The sequence below is a fragment of the Micromys minutus genome (genome assembly GCF_963924665.1).
Source record: "Micromys minutus genome assembly, chromosome: 19".
Taxonomy (NCBI): domain Eukaryota; kingdom Metazoa; phylum Chordata; class Mammalia; order Rodentia; family Muridae; genus Micromys; species Micromys minutus.
The window spans coordinates 12,261,563-12,282,673 of record NC_137954.1 but is presented as its reverse complement, the minus strand read 5'-3'; the positions used below and the strand labels follow the sequence as shown (position 1 = coordinate 12,282,673).

The 21,111-nt window shown below is 39.9% G+C and overlaps 1 protein-coding gene across 7 annotated transcripts in view; it reads left to right on the top strand.

The window, feature by feature from the left end:
• Positions 1 to 21,111, top strand: part of RAPH1 (Ras association (RalGDS/AF-6) and pleckstrin homology domains 1) — a 69,341-nt gene that overhangs the window by 19,230 nt on the left and 29,000 nt on the right. For 3 of the 7 annotated variants that reach the window (XR_013975446.1, XR_013975447.1, XM_080933473.1), the window contains exons 2-5: positions 4,735 to 4,854; positions 11,261 to 11,366; positions 12,688 to 13,193; positions 19,026 to 19,115. Coding sequence is in view for 5 of the 7 variants with exons in the window: in XM_080933473.1 (XP_080789599.1) it covers positions 4,735 to 4,854; positions 11,261 to 11,366; positions 12,688 to 13,193; positions 19,026 to 19,115 (822 nt within the window). In the remaining 2 variants the exon portion in view is untranslated. The remainder of the gene's footprint in view (positions 1 to 4,734; positions 4,855 to 11,260; positions 11,367 to 12,687; positions 13,194 to 19,025; positions 19,116 to 21,111) is intronic. The other 4 variants (XM_080933475.1, XM_080933474.1, XM_080933477.1 and 1 more) reach the window with 2 other exon arrangements.

Sequence of the window (21,111 nt, the reverse complement as noted above, 5' to 3'; positions counted from 1 at the left end):
CTAATAAAAATAACTGGAAATGAACTAAAATTGTCTAAAGGGGTAAACAGTTGTGTTGTAATAGAAGAAAATAATTGAGTATGTCATTCCTTTTTTATCCCAATGATGCCTAGTTTCTTTATTGTATACTACAATATTATTCTAGTTTGTTCTGCCTTTAATCTAATCACAGCTACATAAAACTGCATCACTTGATTTCTTAAAAGTAGCTATAGCAAACAGTCATTTATACTTTAGTTACCAAACTTTAGAGAAAGTTCCTTAAAATTTCTTACCTTCTTGACAGTCTTTAGTAGGTAGGCATAGGCAAGTTGTTTATATACTGTAAGTTTGTAATGGCTTTGAGGGGAAATGTATCTTGGCAGTCAGGAGCTAAGGAATACCACAAAGTCACACAACAAACCTCACACGAGATTTATTGGGAAAGACACAAAAGGATGGCTGCCTCTGCCCAGGTGAGATTCAGCAGAGAACTGAGCAGGAGGAAGACTATATATAGGGCTTCTTCAGGGTGGAGCTTTCCAGGGTGGCCTTGGATTGGAGAGATATTTTGGCCTGGTCCTAGGGGTTTTTTGTTTTGGGTTTCTTGTTGTTGTTTTCTGTAGTAGTTGTGGTGGGGTTTGGCAGGGCCTAGCCATTCAAGCCTTGAGGGCTCAAGGATTAAGGAGCTTACATATATGGTCTGTTGGGTGGCTGAAGAGATAGCTTGGTAGTTAAGAACACTCTTCCAGAGGAACTGGGTTTAGTTCCTAGCACCAGCATCAAGCAGCTCACAGACATCTGTGACTTCAGCTCCCTCTTAGTGTCCAGTGCACCCACACATATGACATAAAGTTGTGCACAGACATACATGTAAATGAAAATTAAACAAATTAACACCATATGCCCCCAGGTACTTCTGATGTATACCACAGCTAGAAAAACATTGTCTTACAGGATAAATGTCCAACTCAATGGTTCTTAACCTGTGGGTCACAACCCCTGTCTGGGTTGCATATCAGATATTTATATTATGACTCATAAAGGTAGCAAAGTTACAGGTATGAAGTAGCAAAGGAATAATTCTGTGGTTAGGGGTCACCACAACATGAGGGACTGTATTAAAGGGGCACAACACTAGGAAGGTAGAAAAGCACGGTCTAACTCTTTCGGATGGGATGTAGTTCTACGTTTCCCTTGTCTCCAGCTTCCTTTTCTTCCATGAGTTTATACTTCACCTCAAGAACACTAAGCCAGTTAGAATTCCCAGCATCCTTATTCTCTGATACCTTTTTACTTACACAGTGGTTCCTCTGCCTAGAACATTTGACGATCTGTGCAGGAGGTACAGTTCCGTCTGTCTGTCCTGAGTGGTCAGTTTCACTACAACCCTCAGACCTTTCCATTCAGTGGTTGCCTCAGCATCGTCACCATCAACTTCTCTGGAGACAAACCCATTAGACTGAACTTGGGAGCCAATGCAAGTGTGTCTCAGACCTCAACTCCTGTGTACCTCAGGTACAGGACTTTGATCCCACTAGGGTCAGACTTTAGAGGTTCATGTTAGATGAACTGAGGGAAGTCACTGCAGCCTCCTCTGAGCCAAAACCCAAAAGCTTTCTGGAATTTTTAATTTGTTTTTTTAATATAGGATACATAACTTTGTAAAAAGCATTTTTTTAAATTAAAGGATAAAAAACTCTAATGAGTAAGGCACTATGACCATGTATCATGAGTTTTTCTCATGATTTCATTAGCTATGACTTGTATAAGTTGTGTTTCCTCCTAGAGCATCAATTTCCTTATATATAATTATCTCTACCTAGTATTTAGAATGCCTCTCCAGTGGTCTTTCTTGATACAGTCACTCTGCCCTCTGAATAAAAACCAATATGTACCTTTCCCCCTTTCTACCATGTTAAGAATACATTGCCTTCAGTGGTGTTGTGCATAGGAGGAATGACATGCATCCTTTTCCCACGGCCTAGAAGACAAGAGCTTGCCTTAGTTCTTGTCAGTTGTTTTCTGCCTCTCATCCATCCCTCCCCTCTCTCATCTTGCTCACTCTCACCTCACTTATAGTTTACCCTTCTGGATAATCACAGTTCCCTCTACTCTCAAACAAGAAATTGAATAATAAATCAGACCCCTAAACAGACTATTAGTAGGGGAAATGGGCATGAGTAATTAGTTTCGTGGAAAATTTAGTAAAAATAATATTACTTCATACTAAACTATACTTAATGGATAGTTACATTGTATGCAGTTGGGTTTACTATATACACTGTAATTCCTGACCCATAATAATTGAGCATAATTATTTACTGCCTAACATAGAACAATGGTAGATTAGTACCTCACACAAACTCCACCGCCCCTTAATGGGACTAACAAGATGATTCGGCAGGTAAGGGTGCTTGGCACTAGGGTGGACAACTTGAGTTTCACCCCTGGGACACCCATGTTGGACAGAACCAGTTTCCACAAGTTATCCTCCTAAATGTACATTCCTCGTGACCATAGAATAAGGATCCGCTAGGAAATGGGTTTTAGCTGAGCTTGTAGCTGTGTTCTGTTCTTAGTATAGTGCTTGCCATATGAGAGCTACTCAATATATGTTACTGAAAGAAAATGAGGTACTTAAAAAGATATATCCTTCTCAAACTTTTCTATATACATGGGAGCCAGTCAAAGCAACTCTAGAATAGTCAGTTCAAAAACCACTAATCTAGTAAATAAGTCATACAAATTTTCACACTGTTGTTTACTATTATTAAGCTTGGGAAAAGTTACTTATTTTTCTCAGTCCAATTTTCTTCATTTGCAGTTGAATAAAGTTAAATAGTTGATGTAACTATTTAAGTTGGCTACCTAAGTTAAGCTAACGCTGGGATTTTGAAATAGTGTTTGCCTAGCATTCAAGAAGTCCCTGGTTGTGAGCCCAGCACCACATACATTTTAGTGTGCACACCTGTAAATTCCAACGCTCAGGAAGTGGAAGCAGGAGGATCAGAAGTTTACCGTCATCCTTAGTTACTTAGAGTTTGAGAAGTGTGAAACCAGTCTCAACTGTATGATACCCCATCTCAAAAGAAGTATGTAATATTAAAACTTCTGTTTTGCTTTTTTAAAACAACTTATGTGTATGTATCTGAGCGTATGCTTGTGGACTGTATATAATACGCAGTGTGTGTAGAAACCAGAGAGGGCATCAGATCCCTTGGAACTGCACTTAAAAACAACTGTGGGCTTGGATATTCAGCCTGAGTCTTAACTCCTTGGCCATCTGTCTAGATTCAAATGAAAGGGTTTTTTATGAAGTACCTGCCTGTCCTAAATGCCTAATGCTCAGTGTTTTGTCAGTCCTTCATCATCTGTATAATAATGTTTATTTTATGGGCTTTGTTTTTAAATTAAGCTCTTACGGACCTTTTAAAAAGTTGGTGGTGGTGGTGCTGTGTGTGTGTGTGTGTGTGTGTGTTTAAATACTCATTTATTAAGCAGATACTTAATGACATGACTGTGATCCAAGAGCCAGTCACTAAAAATATATAGATACAGAAGTTAAGAATCTTTCCTTCCAATGAAAAAGAGAAACAATACATGTGACTATTAAAAGAAGCCTGGTGTGGTCACACACACCTTTAGTTCCAATACTGGAGACGCAGAGGTAGGCAGACCTACTGAGTTCAAAGTCAGCCTGGTCTGTATGAATTTCAGGAAAGTTAGCACTACATAAAGAAACTCTGTCTCTCCTCCGTCCCTCTCAACCCCCCTCCCAAAAAAATAATAAGAAAACTAAAACCACACAAGGGCTAGAATGTAACCAGAGCGGAGTGCTATTTTGATGGGATTCTTATCTAGGCAGAAACCTGAAAGAAGCAAGGGCACATAATCTAGAGGAAAGAGTTCCAGATCAGAGATCTGACATTGAAAAGGCTAGAGGCTGGAACATGTCCATATGTTCCAACAAGCAAGATGGGGTGTCTAGAAAGCTGGAAGAATGAGGAAACAAGAAATGGGGAGGAGAGCAGGTAGTGCATGTCTTCAATCCCAGCATTTGGGAGGCAGAGGCCAGCCTAGTCTTCAGAGCAAGTTCTAAGACAGATAAGGCTACACAGAAATGCTGCCTCAAAAACCATAAAGAGAAACGGTGAGGAGATGTCTCTGAAGGCTAGGAATTTGCGAGCCTTACCTGCCAGTGGCTTGGATTTTATTATCTTCGGTTAACTATGCATGCTTTGCATGTTGGTACATGATTTGAGGTACAGGATGTTCTCTGTTTCAGAATGTAGTTGTCTTGTAATGGATCAGGAAATGAAGTGAAATTTTAGCATAGCCTATAAAATAGCCTAATATTTATGGGATTTTGTTGAAATCTTTGGAAGTATATTTGGAGTATTACAGAGTCTGTCAGCAGAGAGATGGATCCTGTAGTTACACTCTGCTAATTGAAAGGAATGCTCTGTATGTTTTAGAAATTATTTGTGAATCTAGTCATAATTTGATAGTTTCCTTTTCTCAAGGGAACTAACTTCCCAGCCTCTCCTGTTCCTTAAAGACCTGTAGCTTCCTTCCTCATTTCTGCTTGTCAACATTGTCTTCATTGTTAATTATTTCTGTTTTTTTTTTATGATATCATTTAATTTTGAAGACTCCGTTTCAGAGAGTTACATCATACATCAAACCTTGTACTGGATAATTTTTAAGTTAAATTTGCAACTGCTCATTTAACACAAATTATCTGTATTTCAGATGGAGCAACTATCAGATGAAGAGATTGACCATGGTGCTGAAGAAGATAGTGACAAGGAGGATCAGGACCTGGATAAAATGTTTGGGGCCTGGCTTGGGGAGCTGGACAGACTTACTCAGGTTAGAAGTGTTGACAACTGGCTGAAGATTGGACACCATCGCTACATGTTTAACATTTCATATACAAATGATATGGATGCAGACACAGATTTAAAATATTGCTAAAAGAAAGAAAACATTAACAGGTTGATGAATATAAACTTTACATTGCAAGATAGTATCCTTTATGGTTATTATTTGTATATGCTTATGTGATACACATGTTCATCTGTGTATACATATACATGCAGGTAGAGACCAGAGGATACCCTCAGGGTTTCTACCTTTGAAGAAGGCACCACTTCTTTGAAACATGGGGTGTCCTCCCTCTCTCTCTCTCTCTCTCTCTCTCTCTCTCTCTCTCTCTCTCTCTCTCCTCCCCCTTTTAATGAGGCAGAATTGGAAGATTTTTATTAAGGATAGTTTAGTACAAGCTTAAGCACCAGGGCTAGAGTAGGGGAAAGGGGCTCAGAAGAAAGTAGGAAAAAGTTAAGAAAAGCTTTCCCTAAGAAGTAATCTCTAGATATGATAGGCCTTTCATTGGTAATATGCTTACCAATTTGGCTAGACCCCGAGGGATCTTGCTATGTCTGTCTCCCCTGAGCTAGGATTCCAAGTACCCATCATTTATTTAGATATGGGTTTGGGAGTCAAATACATGTTCTTCTAGGTGTTTTACCAACTGAGCTGTCTCTCCAGCTCCTTTTCTGAGATCATTCTAGGTTTTAAAAAACAGTCCTTTAACAGAGTTTCTCTCCATCTGAGAGGTGACTTAATATCTCTTTTATAAATTTGAGATTGCCAATGTGAGAGTGGCACTATTAGCAGGTGTGGCCTTGTTGTTGGAGTAGGTGTGTCATTGGGTATGGGTTTAAGACTCACACCCCCCTCCCATGCCTGGAAGTTAGTAATCTGCTAGCAGTGTTGAGATGAAGAAGTAGAACTCTCAGCTCTTCCTGCACCATGCCTGCCTCCATGCTGCCTTGTTGATAATGGACTGAACCCAAGACTTGCCTTGGTCATGGTGTCTGTTTACAACAGTAAAACCCTAACTAAGACAGTTTCAAAGTCTCAAGTTTAATTAATTATCTAAATTTTGACATTTTTTCTATAACAAATTTAAATACATTTGAAGATATTTGTATTTTCTAGGTTATATTTTTAAAATACTGATAAAAGTTTATTCAGACTACATTTAAAATAGTTCTAAAACTGTGTTTGGGTTTTGTTTTGTTGTTTTGTTTTATTGGGCTGTGGATTTCTTGTCACTGTGTGGTGATGACGCATGGTTGCTTAGTTTTGAGATGGGGTCTCATGTAACTCAGGTAGATTTACTTGACCCATTCAAAAATTACTTGAGCTGCCGAGCTCCATAGGTGAGGAACTAGATCTAACTGGGTTTTGGAAGCCTCAAAGCCCACCCCCAGTGATACACCTCCTCCTACAGGGCTGCATCTCCTAATCTTTTTTATCTGGTCTACTAGCGTGGAACCAAGCATTCAAATACATGAGCCTATGGGAGCCATTCTCATTCTAGCTACTGCAAATGTAATAAAAAAGGTAACGTTTCTATCAGATCTCTTATGTATGTAAGTACTAAAGCATTTCTGTTTAACTCCTCTACAGTTCTCAGGGACAGGCATGTGTATACAGATGTATAGAGAGTCCAGAGGTTGACACCTGGTGTATTAATAAGCATTCTCTTAAGGAACAGAACTAGTAGAATGAATTCATATATATTAAAGGAGGTGGTTATTAGGAGTTTTACAGACTGTGATCCCACCAGCAATGGCTGCTCCTGATGGGAAGGCCAAGAATTCAGTATTTGTTCAGTGCAGAGGTGCAGGTGTCAGCACTCCCATTCTGATGCTGCAGTCCTGGGGTAGTCTGTGTTGGATCCTAAAGGAGTAGATTCTAATACCAGCAAAGGAATAACTTAGCCACAGGATAGATGAAGCTGCCAGTGAGATAGTAAGCTCGCAGGCAAAAAAGCAAAAGCTTCCTTCTTTCATGTCCTTCTAAGTGAGCTGCCACCAGGAGGTATGGGCCAGATTTAGGGTGGGCCTTCTCACCTCAAATAGTCCAGTCAAGAAAATCCCTCACATCAGTGCACAGTTCCTTGGAATGGGAGTGCTGAGACTACACCTCTGGACTGAACAGCTACTGAAGTCTTGGCCTTCCCTTCAGGAGCAGCCATGGCTGGTGGGATCATAGGTGCAGCCAGCTTGATACCAGAGATTAGCCATTATGTTCAGTATCTACCTCTATTTCTATGGCATATTTACGTTGTCTGGATGTGGGGGCTGCATACTGTGGAGCTGGTTTTCTCTTTCTACCACGTGGGTCTCAGGGATTGAATTTAAGGCTTGACAGCAAAGGCCTTAACCTGTAACTGTCTCTGCTACTCTGTGGATTCTTCTTTCTTCCACCCTTCTGCACACTTTTAACTCCTAACACCAGACAAGATAGACAAAAGGATAGAAAGGAAAGGGAACATTGCATTAGACTGCTTCCTGCTGATTGGATCATCCAGTTCCTTTGCTGGCAGGACATCTAATTTCTTCTTCTCTCTTCTTTGAGCATGACTACTTAACCAACTACCAATAGCCACCCCAACCCTTCACCTCTCACCCCACCCTTTCACACCCCCCGACCCCCACTTCTTGGGGACCCAGAATTCCAAATGTCCCACAATCTCAGAAACTGTCTGCAGCTGATGAAATCACATCTCTGCTAGAGCATGAGGCAGATTATAGGCAGCTGCTGCAGATGGTCCAAAGCAGCCCCATATCCCCGCTCCTGAGATTAAAATCAATGCATATAAGTTATCTCTCTGGCCCTCACCCTTACGTTTTGGAACAGTCTCTTGTTGAACCTGAGGTGTACCAGTTGTCTAGCCTGGCTGACCAGCATGTCGCAGGATCTTCATGTCTCTGTCTCCCCACAGGCACCACCCAGGCATACATGCCCACCTCTTCCATGGGCGCTGCAGATCCAACTCAGGTCCTCATGCATGTGTTATAAACACTTAACTGAACCACTTCATAATTCTTTTTTTTTTTTTCTACAGAAAGCAGTGTTGTTAGAAAGATGATGGCCAACTGTCCAGTTATATGTTGGTGTGGTGGTTTGAATATGAAGTGTGTTTCCAATAAAATTAGGTGTTTAAATACTTGGTCCCCAGTCAGTAGCTCTGTTGGAGAAACTATTGGGGGAGGGGCTTGCTGTAGGAAGTATGACACAGGGACATATTTGAGAGTTTAAAGCGTCACACCTCTTCTGCTTTGCTCTCCTGCTGTGTCTGTGGTAAAGGTGACATCTCTCCGCTTCCTGCTTCTACCAACCCACTCTGCCAGGCTTCTCTGCAGTGATGGACTGACTCGTATCCCTCTGCAACCCTTAACACAATAAACTCTTTGTTTTATAAGTTGTCTCTGACATAGTGTTTTTTCCCACAGAAACAGAAAGTAATTAATACAGCTGAGAAGAGAAGAAACATATAGAAACGATAGTGTATAAAGGAAATTATCCAAGGGCCAGCTAGGATGTTGTGTCTGTGACCAAGTGGTTGTGTACTTGAGTAGGAAGCAAAAAAGAGAAAGCAGGTAGGAATGAGTGGAGCTGCCTTGGCTGAGGCAGGAACTCCACTTAGATGGTGGTTCTCCACACTTGGTACCATACTCTCACATACATTTCAAGTTGCCTAACTTTTCATCATAGAAATCTGTCATTAAAGAGAAATGTTGAAACCGATGCATATTATGACTTACTGTAAACATGTTAGTTTTTATGGGTATTTTAAGAAATAGTTGACTTACTAAGATTCAGATTTATTTCACTATTTTAGTTCACTGCAGTATTACCTGTGCACATATTCAGTGTTAATCATTAAACCTAAGTTTTAAATAGTTAATGATTCCTCTCAAACAGGTGTAAAAAGTGTGTATGTTGGGCATTTTCCTGGAAGAAGATCTGTAAGTTTTTTGCAAATTCTTAGCAAAGTTAAAAATCATCATATTACTAAATTTGTTAACCTAAGAAGAGTCTCTAAGTATTCCTTTGTTGTCACAGCACCATGGACAGGTAATTAAAATACATGTTTATTTATTTGAACTGTTAAGAGGTTGACTTTTCATAAATCTTCTGTTTTAGTCATGTAATTTTATAGAAAATATTTCCCCTTCAGCTTTATTGAAAGGATTAATTAAAATTGCTTCTGAAGTATTAGATTTAAAGTTAAAGGAAAATTTCTTAGCTGTTTTTTGAACTTTTGAAATAAAACATTTATTGGGTTGTGGATCACCTTCATTTGATAGCTTCAAAAACAAGATAAGGACTGGATAAATAGCTCAGTGGTTAAGAGCACTGGCCATTCGTGCAGAGGACACAGGCTTGGTTCTCAGCACCCAAATAGCAGCTCATATCTGTGACTCCAGCTTTGGGGGATTTAGCTACCTCTTCTAGCCTTTGGTACATGTCTTAGTTAGGGTTTTACTGCTCTGAACAGACACTATGACCAAAGCAACTCTTATAAGGACAACATTTAATTGAGGCTGGCTTACAGGTTCAGAGTTCAGTCCATTATCATCAATATGGGATCATGGCAGCATCCAGGCAGGCATGGTGCAGGAGAAGCTGAGAGTTCTACATCTTCATCTGAAGGCTGCTGGTAAAAGACTGATTTCCAGGCAGCTAGGATAAGGGGGCTTAAAGCCCAGGCCCACAGTGACACACCTACTCCAACAAGGCCACTACACCAAGGCTTTACTTCCTAATAATGCCATTTCCTGAGCAAAGCATATTCAAATCATTACAGTACATTTGCATACATTCAGACAAAACACTCATGCACATAAAAAACCAATCTTTAAAAAATGGAATGGAGACTGGGAGTGCATGTGCTTCCCTAGTAACCGAGACCAGGTGCCATTCTCAGTACCACTTATGGCAGGTGTGGTAGCATCTAACTAATGCTAGCAGTCTAGAGGCCATCCTCATTTAAGATCATTTTCTGCTGTATACAGTGTTTTAGCTCAGCTTGGGCTACCGAGGAGAGTATATCTAAAATCAAGATGGGCACTATTTGTATGAGCTATAAAATCTTGAGACAGGTAAATAATAAAGATAGCATTCTAATGTAACTTTATAATTCTATCTGAATTATAAATACCTGAAGTTCTGTTTTTGTTTTTTTTTCAAGATAGGGTTTATCTGTGTAGTCCTGGCTGTCCTGGGACTTGTTCTATAGACCAGGACGACCTGAAACTCACCGAGATCCGCCTGCCTCTGCCTCCAAAGTGCTGGGATTAAAGACGTGTACTACCATGCCCAACATTTTAAAACTTGAACTTACTTTATATGACATTTGTACGGAAACTAGATGTAAAACACTACTCTGGCTTTGAATAGTTAGATATCTTTTACTCCTCCTTCTCTGTCATTGTTGCAATTTTCTGTTTAAATTTTTTTTCCTCACTGTAGAAAAGTTACAGGTGAAAAGAATATCATTCTAAGAAGGTGGTAAGGAGTATGACCTGTGGTAGATTTAAGTGCCTGCTATGCACAAGGCCTTAGGTTCAGTCCCCAACATCACAAAGGAAGGGAGGCAGGGAGGGAATGAAGTTCATAATTGTCCTTTGTAATAGGACATAATATGTAATGAGGCTAGCTAGATCAAAAACATACTGAACTCTTCATGATTCTTTACCATATCCATTTAGTCATATACTTAAACTATTTCATAGTGAACCTATGTATAATTAAGTCATTAATTAATGATATATTTAAAAGGAGATTTACCCTGAACTGTGACAGTTTTGAGTCCATGGTGTATTAAAAGTAAGTATATATTTAGAATTTAGGTAATGAGTGAAACCCAGTTATGTTTTTCCTTGGGGCTGTCATTTAGAAAACTTTAAAACTTAAAAACTTTAGCCTTTTTAATATGTGTGCTGAATAGTTCTATGTCAACTTGACACAAGATAAAGTCATCTGAGAGGAGTAAAGCTCAAGAAATGCTTTCATAGGATGAGCTGCAGACAAGCCTGTAGGGCATGTTACTAATTAGTAATCAATAGGGAGGGTCCAGCCCACTATGGGTGGTGCCACCCCTAGGCAGGTGGTCTTGGGTTCTATAAGAAAGCAAACTAAGCAAACCATGAGGAGCAAGCCATAAGCAGCATCCATCCATGGCCTCTGCATCAGCTCCTGCCTCCAGCTCCTGCCCAGTGTGAGTTCCTGTGCTGTTCTTTAGACAAACAGTGATGTGAAGTGTAAGCTGAATAAACCCTTTCCTCTCTCACTTGGTTTTTGGTCCTGGTGTTTTCATCAGTGCAATAGAAACTCTAAGACAGAATAGCAGTTCACTTATCTTTTGTGTGATGAATGCCCACATTAATACGACTTGTTAAACTTTCTTCTTTTAAAGAGTTTGGATTCTGACAAGCCCAAAGAACCAGTAAAAAGATCTCCTCTTCGCCAGGAAACAAATATGGCCAACTTTTCTTACCGTTTCTCCATATACAACTTGAATGGTGAGATTTGATTAAGTAAAGTTCTATAATATAAGAATAATAGAAATGCAGTTCTAAATGTCAAACAGTATAAAAGTTATACACATAATTTGACTGTGTTGTTTTTCTTTTTAAAAGTTCTGTGCGCACGCGCGTGTGTGTGTGTGTGTGTGTGTGTGTGTGTGTGTGTGTGTGTGTGCATGTGTGTGTGTGCATGTGTATGTCTATAGGTATACATGTGAGAGTACAGGTCCCTGCAGAGGCCAGAAGTGTCAGATAATCTTGAAGTCAGAGTTATAGGTTGTTGTGAACCATCTAATATGGGTACTAGGACTCAAACTCAGGTTCTCTGGAACATGCTTTTAGCTACTGAGCCATCTCTTCATCCTGAGGTAACTTACACATATTCAGATTAATCACAGAAAAGGAACTAGAACATAACATGATTTTCTTGTCATGTATTTAATACTTGATACTATGCATGCTAAAGAGCAAGCCCGCAGCAATCTGATTGTATTATTTTCTGACTAAATAAAGTTTTTCCTGATAATTTAAAAATCAGCCTGTGTAACCTGTATTTAATGTACCTAGTCACTTCTTAGTGTTTGCAATAAATGTTCTAATTTTTTTAGACTTCCCTCCTTATGGTCTTTTTCTCTTTTGGTAATAACTATATCTATCTGGATACTGAATATATTAATAGTTGTCTTAGGGTTTCTGTTGCTGGGTGAAACACCATAACCAAAAGCAAACTGGGAAGCAGGGGTTTATTTGGCTTATGCTACATTCACTGAAGGAAGTCAGATCAGGAACTCTAACGGCAGGAACCTGGAGGCAGGAGCTGAGACAGGCATGGAGGGTGCTGCTTACTGGCTTGCTTCCCCTGACTTGCTCAGCCTGTTTACTTAGGAAAGCCAGGATCACCAGCCCAGGGACGGCACCACCCACCATAGGTTGGACCCTCCTCCCTTACCAATCACTAACTAAGAAAATGCCTTACAGCTAGTCTTATGAAGGTGTTTTCTCCTTTCAGATAACTCTCACTGTGTCAAGCCAGCACAGTAGTACAAAGTTACTTGAGAAATTGGAATAAAACCATGGAATAGTACAAGTTTTTTTCAGTGTGTCTTTAAACTTACAACTTTATTTTCCTTACCAGAGTTCTTAAAGAGTAGGCTTTTTGCTTCTAAAGAGTCTCTCAGGACTTCAAACCTGTTAAATACTTTGATTGATTTTAGGTCCAATAAAATGTATTGTTTTGTTTTTCCCCTCTGCCTGTGGCTTATTTATAATAGAGTGTATAGGTTGTGATTGTGTTCTGAAACTTCTGTCTTCTCTGTAGAAGCTCTGAATCAGGGTGAGACTGTGGACCTGGATGCTCTGATGGCCGATCTCTGCTCTATAGAGCAGGAGCTCAGCAGCATTGGCTCAGGAAATAGTAAGCGTCAAGTCACGGAACCGAAAGTTACTCAGAAGCTACCTGCTAGCCGACATACAGCAAAACATGGCACCCTGCGAGGATTCTCATCTTCCTCCAATAGGACAGCTCAGCCGTCCCATGCGAACTGCTCCCTGGAAGACATCACTGCACAGTTAGAACAGGCGTCCTTGATCATGGACGAGGCTGCCCAGCAGTCTGCGGCGGAAGAGTCCAAGCCTTCAGTGGCGCAGCACAGAAGGACCGCGTCCGCCGGCACGGTGAGCGATGCTGAGGCGCGCTCCATTAGCAACTCCTCCCGCTCCAGCATCACTTCTGCGGCCTCCAGCATGGATTCCTTGGATATTGACAAAGTGACGCGCCCTCAAGAACTGGATCTGACAACACACCAGGGGCAGCCAGTTACTGAGGTAAGTAGAGAAAATGTTTCTCTGTTACTTTGACCTTAAAATACAGAGGAATGGCTGGGTTTTGTTTTCTTTTAATTTAGTTTTAATGAACTTTCTTCTTTAACATTTAAAATTTATTAAAAGTACTTTTCAGCTAAATAAGCCCACAGAAAAGTGCCTCTGGACATAGTGTCACACAGATGGACTGGAAGAGGCTTACATTTTTTTTTCTTCTTGTCTTCTTACTTGTTAGAATCCCTTGAATTAACGCCAGCTATTCCATCTGATTTTTAAAAAAGGAATTATGATTTGCAATGTCATAAATAGTTAATAAGCTGACAATTGTTTTTAACATGATTAAAGTGAGGCCATAAGCCATGTAAATCTTCATTGTAGACTTCTAAGGTTTTACTGCTTAGAGTTTGCCCCGTTCTGTTATCCAAGGGCTAGTTAGTATGGTGTAGTAGAAAGAGAAGCTGGACTTCTCAGTGTGCCTTCCTGTCTTCCTCGTAGATGATTAAGAGACTCAGTATGTAGATGATGGAAGATGGCATTTTCCTGAGGGTCTGCGATAAGAGTGAAGGTGGATTTTTCATACATAAAGTATTTAACAAAAGACAGATTGCCTTCCTGATTTCCTTACATTAAGAAGACAGCAGTTTCGTTGTATGTTAGGAAGAAGCAAGAAAATGAATGGAGCCGAACAACGTCAGCCTTTCCAATGAGCTTGTATTTACAACTCTAGTACAAAGTAAAAGACTGTTGTGTTACTACCACTAATATGAGAAGAATAATAGAGACACTTGAAATCTATGCTGTCTCCCATCATTAGACTCTCCCCTGCCCAACTAACTTAATTATTTAGATTAACTTAAATTATTCAGTAACTCTGGGTATTTACCAAATGCTCAGCTTTGTTTTAGGTACCATGGAGCACAAAAGAAGCATTAACCATTGTGGTTTAAAGACAAATGAATAGTTGCAAAGAAAGTATGCAAATTATATAGACCAAAAGAAGAAATCCTCATTTATCAAAAACGGGTGTTGTCTACCTTCTGAATTCTATAAAGAATTTGAAAACCAGTTTCTACCTTATGAAGAAACCCAGTGTCTATTTACTTTCTGGCCTTGTTTAGCACCAGCTCCTCACTGTTCCATTTCATGCCTGTCAGGTTTACCTGCTAAGGCTTAAGTAAGCAGTATTTATTAGAGATATGTTTTTATCTTCTTCGTCTTGTTTGTTATTACTTCCTTTCTGTCCTATTATTTTGAGTTAGGTCAAAATGCATGAGAACAGATCTGAACTAATTACTAGACTGCCTGTCTATCCTGTCCTCTGTTTTTCTGTCTGTAAAATACCAGTCACTAAAGTTCAAACGGTGTGAGAGAACACAAAGTGAAAGTCCCAGCTCTTAGGAGACACATCAGATACCATGGGCACAGATAGCAATATTTGGTGGTGCAGTGTTTAATATAACATTTCCAATATGAAGTTTGATAGGTGAACTAGGAAAGGTCTAAAATCTTATCTGGCTCATACCTTTTCCGGAGTGATTTTTTAAAAACTAGTTTAATGTCTTGCTTCAATATTCTTTTTTCTTGATATACTATGTTGTGATTCAAATAGAAAAAACTGAGATGAGCTCATTAGATCCAAACCCTATGTATCAAATAGTCTTAAAATCAAATCAAATACGACTTTGAAAATTATAATTAGTTTTTCATACATGGAATTAAATATTTCTTACAGAATTATTAAATATCTTCTACCATACACATGTCATATTCTGCTCCCGGAATATGAGCACTTTCTAATCTTTGATCTGGTTCTTTTTTTTTTTTTTAAGATTTATTTATTCTGCATAAAGCGTCTGCCTGCAGTACACCTGCAGGCCAGCAGAGGGCACCAGATCTCATTATATGGTTGCTTGGAGTTGAACTCAGGACCTCTGGAAAAGCAGCAAGTGCTCTTACCCACTGAGCCATCTCTCCAGTGGAGCTGGTTCTTATAACATTTATTTCCCATATCTTTAAACCCTGCTGTGTATATTAGGTTCTGATGTTGAAAGGTAGGACTATAGCTTAGACTTCAGCATAAAAACACAAAATATGAACAAGCAAGACAGTGTGCCTCCAAAAGAACCCAGCAACCCCACTAGGCCCTGAAAAAAATGCAGTAGGGGCTGGGCAGTGGTGGTACCTGCTCTTAATCCCCACACTTAGGAGGCAGAGGGAGGCAGATCTCTGAGGTCAAGGCCAGAGATCTACAGAGCGAGTTCCAGGACAGACTTCTTTAGACATTTAGTTACAGTTCTTTATTTCCTTCCTTCCTTTCTTCCTTAATATGTGCCCTACTGAGCTAAACCCCCAACCCTCCCAAAACACGAAGTTCTTTGACTGTACACTTGAAGTTCTCTGCAAAACCCTATAAAGAATATTCTTTTAAGGGATAGAATTTTGCTTTTTAAAATCAAAACAAACCAGCCCCGCCCCCCCAAAAGAAACCCTTCATTTTCACTATGTTTATTATTTTAACTCTTAATTTGCAATAGTTGATTCAATTTGTTTAGCTTGGATATAACTAATGTTCTATTAATTTCTTTCCTATTAAACTTCCTTTTCCTCCTAGTCTCTTATGTAGGATTATTTATGTCTTTTTCCCTGAGACCACTCACCCTCTGCAGAGACAATTCTATCTGTCTCTGGCATGAAATGGCCCGGCAGCCAGTGTTTCAGCTGCCTGTTAGGGAAAAGAACAGGTTTGGATGTGGGATTGTGTCTCATCTGAGCCTTTGGATTTCTCAACACAAACACAACTGAGACTTGGGCTAGGCAGATTAGTTGTGAGATGGTGCCCTGGATATTGTAGGATACTTAGCAGCACCCCAGCCTGTACTCAGTAGGTACCAGTAGCTCCCTTCCCGTTGTAAACATGATTATACACCAGTGAGACATAAAATCACTCCCATTTGAGAATTTTATTTCTAGGCAGAAAATTAATAGCAAATTGGAGCCTCCCCCTCCCCCCAGGAAAAACAACCTTGGGTTTTCCTTTTCTTAGCATCTTTTTCTTAGGAGCATACTGAATTAAGATTAATTCTAGAAGGCTAGTGCAGGAGAATAATATGAGTTCTTCAGCCTGGCTGCAGGGTGAAACACTCCCTCAAACAAATCAGAATAAAAGACTGGCTATAGAGTGTTTCTAGGCAGGGCCAGAGACGTAGCCCAGTGGTACATTGGTTACATAGCACACACAAGGCTCTGCACTCAACCTCTAGCACCAAAAGAAAATGATTGTTCAGAAAAGTCACCAGGTACTACTGTTCATTTTAAAATCACCCCCAGATGAGTAAGCACAGACGGAACAGGAAGCGTGTCCTGAAGAACATTCTAAGACCTAGGCCCTAACTTTCTCGTATATGGTGTAGCTTTGGTAGGTGGGAAAGAACGTGTCTATGAGGGGCTTTAGACTTACATTCATTACTGTAAGACATTACTGCTTCCTGTCCAGTGTGACATTTTCACAAGCCTCGGTCATTCTGTGCTTACCAGTGTGGCCTCTTTTCCACACAGCCACCTGTCATTCAATGGGCCCGAGAAAGGTCCCCCGTGAACACATGGAGGCTGAAGGTGAGGTTGCACAACTGAGCGGGTGTGAGTCTGAACATGAGCACACTGCTGATGGGCAGGTGAAGAAGGAGCTCTGGGGAGCCACTGCTTCTCAAACAGGCTGTGTAGTCCTTGTGATCACTGCGGCTTCTGCACTAGAGCGCAGGTCACGAGGCTGTCATTGGGCCTCTCAAGTTGGTGACTACACAGACATACACTTTGTACCCTCCAGAAACTGTCCTTGTCTGCTTGTAACTTTGACATCTTTCAAACTCTTCATTTTTCTTTTTGTGGGATTTGGAAAGAAAGTAGAAATACCTCGTTAGTATCACTGCAGCCTCTTGACTTTTGGGGTGCCCCACAGTAGTCTGAAGACTGCTTTAATCACATCCCTCTACCCTGACAAATACAATTTTTAAAAATGTTTTCTTAATTTTTATACAATATATTTTTTGATCATGTTTCCCTCCCCCATTCCTTCTAAATCCTCCTCACCCATCCTCTCTGCCTTAAACAAAAATCAAGAAGTGAACACACACACAACCTCACAAAAACAAAAATCAGAATAGGCTAAAGACTAATAACAAAAATGTCCAAACAAAGCAAAAGGCGCCAGAATGTCACAAATACCACTGAGTTTTGGCCAATGACAGCTTGACACAGGGCCTGCCTTGACGCATGGTTAATATACTCTGTGAGACGTCAGTGGAGAAAACTTATTTTCCTTTGCCAGAGAGTATCAATTGCAGATAGCTTATTTAGAGATGGGACCCTGTGTCCCTTTCACAGTGCTGGGACCCCGCTTAGCTTAAATCCACTCAGGCCTTGTTTGTGCTGCCGCAGTCTGAGTTCAGATGTGTGTCTGTCCTGTTACATCTGGAACATTTACCTTACTACTCCTTTTGTTGTTGTTGTTTTTTAACCTCTAAGCTATTTGAGAGTAGGCTGCATTTGTCATGACCTTTTTCTGTTTGTCCTGGCTACTTCCATTTCTAGTTCCTGAGAGCAGCATTAACAAGATAGAATTTATAGACTTCTTTGCTCTAGTAACTGAAATAGTGTTACAGAACAAGTTTAATGAGTAATGCATAGAAAAGGAAGAGTCTTCATCTGACAAAGCATATGGCATGAAGACAAGGCAGAAGTAGTTATGCATTCCACAAGTAGCTACTTAAATATCGTCCAGATACTCAGTGCCTAGGCATCGCACTGGATGGCAGAGGATAAACTGGTGTCAGCAAGGACTGGAGGGATGGCTCAGTGAGCTAAGTGCTTGCTATAAAGCATGCGAACCTGAGTTCAGGTCCACAGTATCCATGTAAAAGCGGGGCCTGGTGATACAGGTCTGTACCAGTATTGCCAAATTAGTGAGCTCCAAGTTTAGTCTCTGTCTCAGCAAATATGGTGGAGCATTACTGAGGAAGCCACCAGACATCAGCCTATGACCTACACAGGCATACAGAAACACATCACACACTCAAGGTCATTAGTCACTCTGAAGACTGAATACAGAATGCTTTACAACTCAATGGCTGGCCGGCATCTTCTAGCGGAAAGATGTGCAGAGAAGTAAGAAATTAATGGGTGGCTAGGAAAAAGTACGGAATCAGGAACTTTGACATAACAGAGAAACAAGAGGCAAGTAGCAGGTTAGCAAGAAGACTTGAACATTTTTTGCCTCTTCCTTACCCTAGTGAGTTGACTTATTTCAATGCCAGACATACTGAAGGAGGAGATGCTTAGCTTTGGAGGAGGGCTATTTATTCTTATAAAATGTGAATGGTAGATGGGGAAATGTTGAATTTAGTACAGAATACACTTTGCTGGTTGAGATGTGATTTTCCTTGTAAGGGAAGAGGGAAAGAGAAAGGCAGAAGCTTGGGGAACTGGAGTGGAGGCACTGGTTTTGAGGGGTAGTTGACATCAGGGAGGAACATGGCCAGGGGTCCCAGCAAGTAAGGGCTCCTAATGTTAGCATGGACTGCTTGGGGCATAACAGCTGCTAAGGGTTTCTGGCAGCTGGATTGTCTAAAAGTAAAATATGGGTATTCTTAAATTGTTAACAGTTAGGCAGATCATCTGGTTCTTACCTTTCTACTTCTTGTGGACAAGAATAAAGAGTAAAACAGTTGCAGGTTTTTATTGCTGTTTATGTCACTTCAGTGACCCTTTTCTTTGTGGGGACTGGAGAGCTGCTCTTTCCCCTCCATTAGCTGTCATTCTTTTCCTTCCTCCTTTTCACAGCATGCTATCCCTCTGGGCTGTCCCAGTAAGCAGGCCAAGCACCACTCTGACTTCACTGAAGAGCAGGCTGAGCTGACACCTGTAAGTTCTGTAAGCATATCATAGAGCTATTTAAATCAACGAAGAAAAATAGATTCACTAAAATTCCAAATGATGATGTCTGATCATATAATTACATCAAATTTTCTTTTGTTTAAAAATTTATTTACAAATATTTGTAAATTAAAAAAAAATTCTACATCAAAATTAACCAGACCCAAAGTCTATACGACTCAATTTCCATACGGTTAGAGTAGGCATTTGGAATTGATTAGATTTTACATTATTGAATATATTTTATGTACTTGCCAACCATGATAAAAACAAAACAAAGCAATTCATGACAGGCAGAACTAGAAAAACAACTTAGCTTTATATCTGCCTTCATAATTCATATACATTACTTGCATTCAGTCCTTCTTTATCCCCTAAAATTTGGTATTTTGTCTTCTTCATGTTATACTGTACCTAGTGTACATTTGTTTATCTGTATACATGTATTATTGATGAATCTGTATATGAAAATGAACATGTGATTATTTTTCTTTGTCAGATTTGTTTACAGACAATTTGATGTGGGTCAAGTGGTATCTCAAAGCCTACCTACCTATCTACCTATCTATCTATCTACCTGTCCATCCATCTACCTACCTACCTACCTACTATCTATCTACCTATCCATCCATCTACCTACCTACCTACCTACTATCTATCTATCTACCTATCCATCCATCTACCTACCTACCTATCTATCTACCTGATGTTTTGAGACAGGATTTCTCTGTCTAGCTCAGGAACTCACTCTGCAGACCAGGCTGGCCTTGAACTCGCCCAGATCTGCCTACCTCTGCCTCCCAAGTGTTGGAATTAAAGGCATACACAACCACCACTTGACTTCACAGTGGTTTTGTTTGTATTTCCTTGATTGCTGGGGATATTAAACACTTTTTAAAGATAATTATTGGCCACTTGTATTTCTTTTTTTTTTTTTTTTTAACTGTCTTTTCAGTTAATTTACCCATTTGTTGATCGGCAGGGGCTGTTTTCCCCATGGTGTTCAATTCTGCAATTCTTTGTTCTGGCTATCAGTCCTTGTCTGAACTGAAGCTGAAGGCCCACCATGTGTGGGCTGTCTGTTAACGCTGCTGATTGTGTCCTGTGGTGCAGAGAAACTTATTTTCATGTAGTCCTTCCCATCTGTTGATAATTGGCGTTGGTTCTGTGCTGTTGGTGTTTTGTTTTGTTTTGTTTTGTTTTGTTTGTCTTAGTTCTTGCCTACCCCACACCTTGAAGGATGTCACTTATGTTTTCTTCTGAAAGTTTCAGTGTTTTGGGCTTTAAATTAAGATCTCTGATCTATTTTGGATGATTTTCTTTTTACAATGTAAAAAATATAAACAAAATATTCTGCAGGTAGAAATCAAGTTTTTCACATAAAAATTAACCCAGACTTTAAAGAAAATGATCAAAACCAGGCAGCCACCTTATAATGCAGTACTATTGGAATGTCACTCAGGCTAGACTACCTCACAGAAGGGGTTTTTCTCAGTGGACTCAGTTTAAAATTCTGAATCTTGGGCCTTTATCAGCTTCTGTAAGTTGATACAAGTTCTGTGTCAATTTCAGAATAAACCTAAGAGGTCTGTCCACTTCCACAGTCTACTCTCACCTTAAACACTAACAGATTTAGCTGTTCTTCAGGGTGGGGCCATAATGTACACTGTTCCTTCTGCATGGTACTTGACTAAATACCCAGTTTCTTCAAAAACATACTCTCTTGCTAGTGGCCTTTTTTTTTTTTTTTTTTAACCAATCAGTAGCTCTCGATCCTTTTCATCCTCTTTTAAAAATACAAATACTTTATAGAACTATCTTTACTACTTCCAACAAAATTCATAGCTAACAAAATCCCCTACATCCCTACAATGTAAAAGAATAGAATGTCTTAACATCTAGGATTTAAAATAAATAAATAAATAAATAAATTATAATAAAAATATGTGATGCATAAAGGTTTTGCCAGTGCTGCTATTAAAGAACTCAAGAT